The following is a 6,000-nucleotide window of genomic DNA, read 5'->3' on the forward strand; positions in this document are numbered from 1 at the left end:
GGGAGGGCATCACTCAGGATGATGCACATGTTCCATCAAAGGTTGATGCACAGGGTGAAGCTGTCATGATGTGTCATGATTTATCAGATACAACTCCCATGTCTGAGATTGTGGATGTAGCTCAAATACCAATAAAGGAAAATTTAAAGTCTATTTTTGCTCAGACTGCAGATGCTACTTTCACTTTGGACTCATATCATCCTTGGTTGAGACAGGTTTTTGATCATGTGGTTCAAAAATTCAAGTTGCCAGCTTATATTAAGAAGAATCACAAGGGGAGAAAACAGCTTTGTTTTATTGATGGTGATGTCACTCCGTTACATCACTTTTTGCAAGTCAATAATATGAAACTGGAGGATGTTTTGTTAGATCCTCCTCCAACTGATATGTAAATTTTATCTTGGTCGCCTCATGAGTTTCTCTCTTTGAGGCTTGCTTGTAAATTTAATCTTTGTACTTATTGGTGGGTTTTCACCTCGTTTTGAGGTTTCCCACAGAGAAATAAAAGATTTCACTTTTTAAAAAAAAGTGTGTGTGTGGCCTCACTACCCCCCTGTGCCAGCCTACCACTCAGCCTCCCCACCCCTTGCTACCCTCGCCACCCCCTTGCTCAGCCTTGCGATAGCCTCGCCACCCCTTCGTCAGCCTCTTTGTGTGTGTGTGCGCACGCATGCGAGCTAATGGGCTGTTGGTGATTATTTTACAGCTGAAGAACAGTGAAAGAATTTCCTGGACGCTCTGATGGCAAAGAAGATCCATAATAGTCATGAACCAGTCCGATAGTGCAAAACGATGTTCTACATGGTTATGAGCAGAACCATGGAACGGCCATGGATAAATGAATGTGAAGGAGTAGCAGCTGGCGACGATTAAGCCTTACATCTTGGAGATGTACTGAATTCCGCTAAAGATTGTGCTGCCACAATGGTGTCGGTGAGGGAATGCGGGGCTTATTTGGTGTTGGGTGATGTCCATCTCTAGAAAATGCTGGTCATTGCCTTGTTAGTGAAGGCGATTCATAAAGAAGATGATGTTGTATTGGTGCTAGTAGAAAGAAACACTAGTCTTCAACAAGGTCAAGGCAATGAGAAGATGCAGACTATGTGCTCCCAAGATTTTGGCCATATTTGATGCTTGATTCTCGTTGGAAAAATGACGTCGAATTGTATGGGAACGGCCATGGATAAGTGAATGTGAGCTGGCAACGATTAAGCCTTACATTGTGGAGATGTACTAACTACCGCTAAAGATTGTGCTGCCACAATGAAGGTGTCGGTGAGGCAATGTGGAGCTGATTTGCTGCTAGGTGATGTCCATCTCTAGAAAACGCTGGTCATTGCCTTGTTAGTGAAGGCAATTCATAAAGAAGGTGATGTTGTATTGGCACTAGTAAAAAAGAAACACCAATCTTGAACAAGGTGAAGGCAATGAGAAGATGCAGAGTATGCACTCCCAAGATTTCGATCATATTTGATGCTTGATTCTCTTTGAAAAATGATGTCAAATTGTCTGGGAATAAGTGACGCTGATTCAATATCAAGAGCCAAGTGACGCTGAATCAATATCAAGAGCCATTAGGAGCTTGACAAGCAACCTTTTGAAGATCTCTGTGTAGACACAGACACAAAAACATAGATTTGAAGATCTCGATGCAGAATAGAAATAGAGATTTGAAGATCTCTCTATAGAAACAGAGATTTGGAAAATTTATTCATTGAAGAGGAGCCTCTCTCTCGGGCTTCATGGTGGCTGAGAGTACGGAGGCCCACACCATGACAGCATGGGGTTGTATCGAAGATACATGTGGGAAATAGGCCCTCGACTCTCGAGCAAGCCTCTTGGCCAGACACATCTTTTGAAAATATGCCTTGTCTCTCACACGGCCCCCCCACCACCACTTTCCCCACCCAATTCCCAATCACCTTGCACTCAAACTTTACCCCATTCCTATCGAGGGCCAGCTGCCCTAGACCAAGTGGGCATAGGGCTTTCTTGGCCAGTGATCGAACACACACACTTCAAGTTTTAAAAGGGGTAGCTCAGGTGCTTGGTGCACAATTTCTTGTGGGCAAGGTCAGATGGCTCTCGGAACACTAGAGTCTCCGGTAGACAGTGATTTTGGCCGAGGAGAAGGGAGGACTTGGCATCATGGATCCAAAGATGCAAATCAGAGCCTTGCTAAGCAAGCTTATATCGCATGACCTCACCACAGGTGCGGAGCCTTAGAAGCTCTTGCTCTAGTGAGGACTTCTTAATAATACCCTCCGCATGGAAGGATAGTGATAGCAGTCTCATCGGTTGATCTTCTCAAAGGCTCCCCTCATGGGAAAGGGGCCATGTTGATGAGGAGTTTACATAGGATACGGTAGCGTTTGGTTGGTGGACTCATCCGAGCTAGCCTATGTGTCAAGAGGAGTTTGAGAGCCAGCCCCTTATCTTACATTTAGAGGTCTATGATCAGGAGGGATGTATGCTGGGGCAATGGATGCACATCGGGTGGGCATAGTGGGCAGTGCCCCGACTAGATCCTTTGAAGCATTTAGCTGTCTTTCTTGAGAGACGGAGGCACGAGCAAGCGTCCTCTCCGACTTGAGATGGGTTGTACAAGAATGTTGGAGATAGACGCCGCCATCCTCGAGTCGTGGAGGATTCTTTTGCACGGAGCCTCAGATCCCTTGAGCTAGTGTGGACAATTCTCTAGGGGGTTGCGTGTGAGATCCTTTTCATTCATCAAGCCCTCGGTCCTTCTTGCCCATGCACTACAGAGTGGGGCTAGGGGGGTTTCTTTTGCCAGAGACAGTGGGTGACCCAGGGTTGGCCGGGGCCATAGATATGCTTGAGTGGCAACAGATCAGGGTTGTCGATCTTCTTGGGAATGGAGGGACCATTGACCCAGTACAAGTCACTTTGGGACAGGACGAGTCTTGGTGGTGATTTTGGTTGTGGAAGGGCCACTTGCTATGAGAGGTACAACAGGACCCCGAGTGAGTCATGGTTTTGGCTTCTAAGTAAGGCTTTCGGAGAGGATTATAGAGGTGCCCCTCTTCTCATACATTACACACATTGGTTTTCATTTTACAGGAAGAGATGGCAGCATAGAACCCTTCAAGAGAGCAGCATTGGATAGAGCAGCAAGTGCCCCAGGAGGTCATTTACAGATTTTGGTCCCACCCGTGGACTAGCCTCCGTCCGTGGAAGATCATGTATTTCTTTGTGATAGTGGCCCCTAAGGGAGTGCCTATTGGCACGTGGTTGGAGCAGCTGCGAGTGGATGGGATGTGCCACCGTTTTGCAGTGAGGGACCTCGAGAGGATTTCACATTTTTCTGTAGACCTGTCCCGCAGCTTAGGGGATCTGGTAGGGGTCCCTCCAAGACTGTCATTGTACTTTCTCCATTTGTTCATGTCTGCAGCAGATTGAAGAGTCCTTCTGAATCGATCGCCAAGTTTTAAGGAGATGATTGATCATAGGCTTTTTTATAAAGAAGAGCCAAACATTAAGTGCCATATGTGTTTCTTGTATGATATTCATGGGATGCAATGCTAGTACTAGCAAGCAGGCAATTATCTGGATCTTGCATGTCATGTTGTGTCAAGTTTTGGGTGGCTATAAGGGGGAGATGCGGCTGTGTGCTTCATGCAGATGACTCATGTTAGCAAATATATGATCAATTCAGTGTTGTGCTTTTAAGGATACAGCAAAGATAGCTGGGCTTTTGTAGTGTCCTATTTGTCAGCTTGCTCTTTCTCACAGTTATAGTCTGTGTTAGCAAGGACGTGAAGTCAGTGCTGTACTTTCAAGGATATAGCAAAGATGCTGGCTTTTGTAATGTCCTCTTTGTCAGCTTGCTCTTTCTCACAGTCATAGTTTGCATTAGCAAGGACGTGAAGTCAAGTAATGTACACCATCAACCTGTAGGACAGGTGGTATTTACTGATATATGGCTTGTTGATGCAGATAAGTGTGTACCTGCTACCCCAACAAGCCTTTCCCTCAGGTGGTCTGTATTTCAAAAATGAAACTTGGAGGAAAGAAACTGAAGGGAAGCATGCTATTATTCATAATAATTATATTACAGGCAGTGAAAAGAAAATAAATCGCTTTCATGATTTCAAGCTTTGGTTTTTAGATGCTCCCAGCTTACCACTGCTGAACCTCAAATAGAAGAATGCAGTCCAGAGTATCAAATTCTCTAGTATCTACTTGCAAGCATGATAGCGGCTTCACCAAAGGAGCTGCACGTGTTACCATGGATGGCAATGTATGCAATGCAATCATTTTATAAGGTCATATTCTTTAGTTTAGTTCATATATTGAACGGGTTTGTGTCCATAAAAGGTTCTTAAAATTTTGGCACACACTATAGACAGACCAGTTGCTCCATGAATAATGAGTCATTTTACATTCTATTTTCTGCAGTATCTTTGAAATAAACCAAAGTATTCTCTCAAATTCTTTGGCTTGTTTCAAATGATTGATAATAGTATCAGATGTTCCCATGCGTTTACAAGACCAATACACTTTCATGTTTCCAAATGTTTGTATTATGTCTTTCTTTCGTTTATGAAGACAAGAAAGAGCCAAACATTGAGTGTTAACAAGTACATGTTTTTGATATCATAGTTCAACAGGTGTAAGGATGGCTGTAGCAGGGAGAAAACTGATCACTCTCTCCTACTTGCTGCTGGCTGAACTGAGAGAATAATGCACTCACATGGCACAAACACAAGTGGAAGAAGTCAACGTCGGCCTGGAAAGGAATGAGGAATGAGGCCCATGGGAGCTGCTTTATATAGGCGACCAAACTGACCGACCAGAGGCTGGATCTGACTGACCAGACCCTTGGTCTGTCCCGGTATGTCCATGCTGGGGACAGGTCTGCTGTAGTGCTCGGCTGCCACAGGCTGCCGCGTGGCTGTTTACCAGGCACTAATGTGAGGCCTGCATGTTATCATGGTGCCTACATGGCATTTGCGTGGCATCTGCGTGGCTACGCACTGTTGATGCGCGTCTGGTAGGTCTCATGTGCTTTGGAAATGCAGTCTTTCATGGACTCCATGGTCTGCTCATAAGTCTCTGTAATGCGATCGGCCTCGTACACATTTGTGGATATTGTTGTGAGAAGGGACTTGAACTTCTTGTCGAAGATTGCTTCATAGGGAGTCCTACTCACATGGGTAGAATAGGTGTCGATTCAGGATCCCCTGGACCAATTCAAGAGTGCTTGCAACCCCTCTATGTCTGCCAACTATGGAATCATGCATATCATGGAGTATGATAGCTCGGAATTGGGGCAGCACACAAAGGTGTCCTTTGAAAACAATCATCCATCATGTATAGCATAATCGTCAGGCTGGTTATCAAGCATGACCTTGTACCAATGGACCTGGAAATCTGAGTTGGTATTGTACTGGTTTGCATCGTTGCAAGAGAAGACTCCTCAAGTATGGAGGTGACCATGCCCCTTCTAGTGAGAGTAGCAGCCACGGCATTTTATGACGGGGGCTACTACTCAATCATTCTGCCAAATTGTTAAAAAGTCTGGCTCCATCAAACCTGTCGGGACCACTGGGCAGCTGGCATAGTCTAAAGCCTCATCAATGCTTGATGATCTGATCGAACAGTGAAATCGTGTCCATACAGAAAATGTTTACATGTTTTTAAAGCATCAATCATTGCACATAGCTTCTTATCATAAATTGAATAAGTAATCTTGGCCGGAATCAACTTGCGCCCTCAAATGCAACTGGATGACCGTTTTGCTCAAGGGCTGCTCCTATGGCATAGTCACTAATGTTGGTTTGTACATCAAAGGGGTGATTCCACTGAACCAATGCAAGGCGTGGAGTTGTGGTAACTTCTTCCTTCAACTGAGCAAAGGCTGAAAGGGCTGCTGGAGGAAAGTGAATGGGCTTCTTCTTGGTCTCTACTCCTTGTAAAAGATTGGTGATGGGTAGGGCAATCTTTATCAAGTCTTTGATGTGCTTTCTATATGCCTTT

At 44.9% G+C, this 6,000-nt stretch overlaps 1 protein-coding gene across 2 annotated transcripts in view; it reads left to right on the forward strand.

The window, feature by feature from the left end:
- The window catches only part of LOC147892597 (UDP-D-xylose:L-fucose alpha-1,3-D-xylosyltransferase MGP4-like), a 28,802-nt gene extending 24,395 nt beyond the window's left edge, over window positions 1–4,407 (forward strand). For both annotated transcript variants that reach the window (XM_087387089.1, XM_087387088.1), the window contains exon 5: window positions 3,958–4,407. In XM_087387089.1, the coding sequence (XP_087243215.1) occupies window positions 3,958–4,164 (207 nt within the window). In that variant the 3' untranslated portion in view covers window positions 4,165–4,407. The remainder of the gene's footprint in view (window positions 1–3,957) is intronic.
- Window positions 4,408–6,000: the final 1,593 nt, after the last annotated feature.

Source organism: Dipteris shenzhenensis, chromosome 16, assembly GCF_047967505.1.
Source record: "Dipteris shenzhenensis isolate YYH24624 ecotype China chromosome 16, Dip_SZ_1.0, whole genome shotgun sequence".
In the NCBI taxonomy this organism is placed as follows: domain Eukaryota; kingdom Viridiplantae; phylum Streptophyta; class Polypodiopsida; order Gleicheniales; family Dipteridaceae; genus Dipteris; species Dipteris shenzhenensis.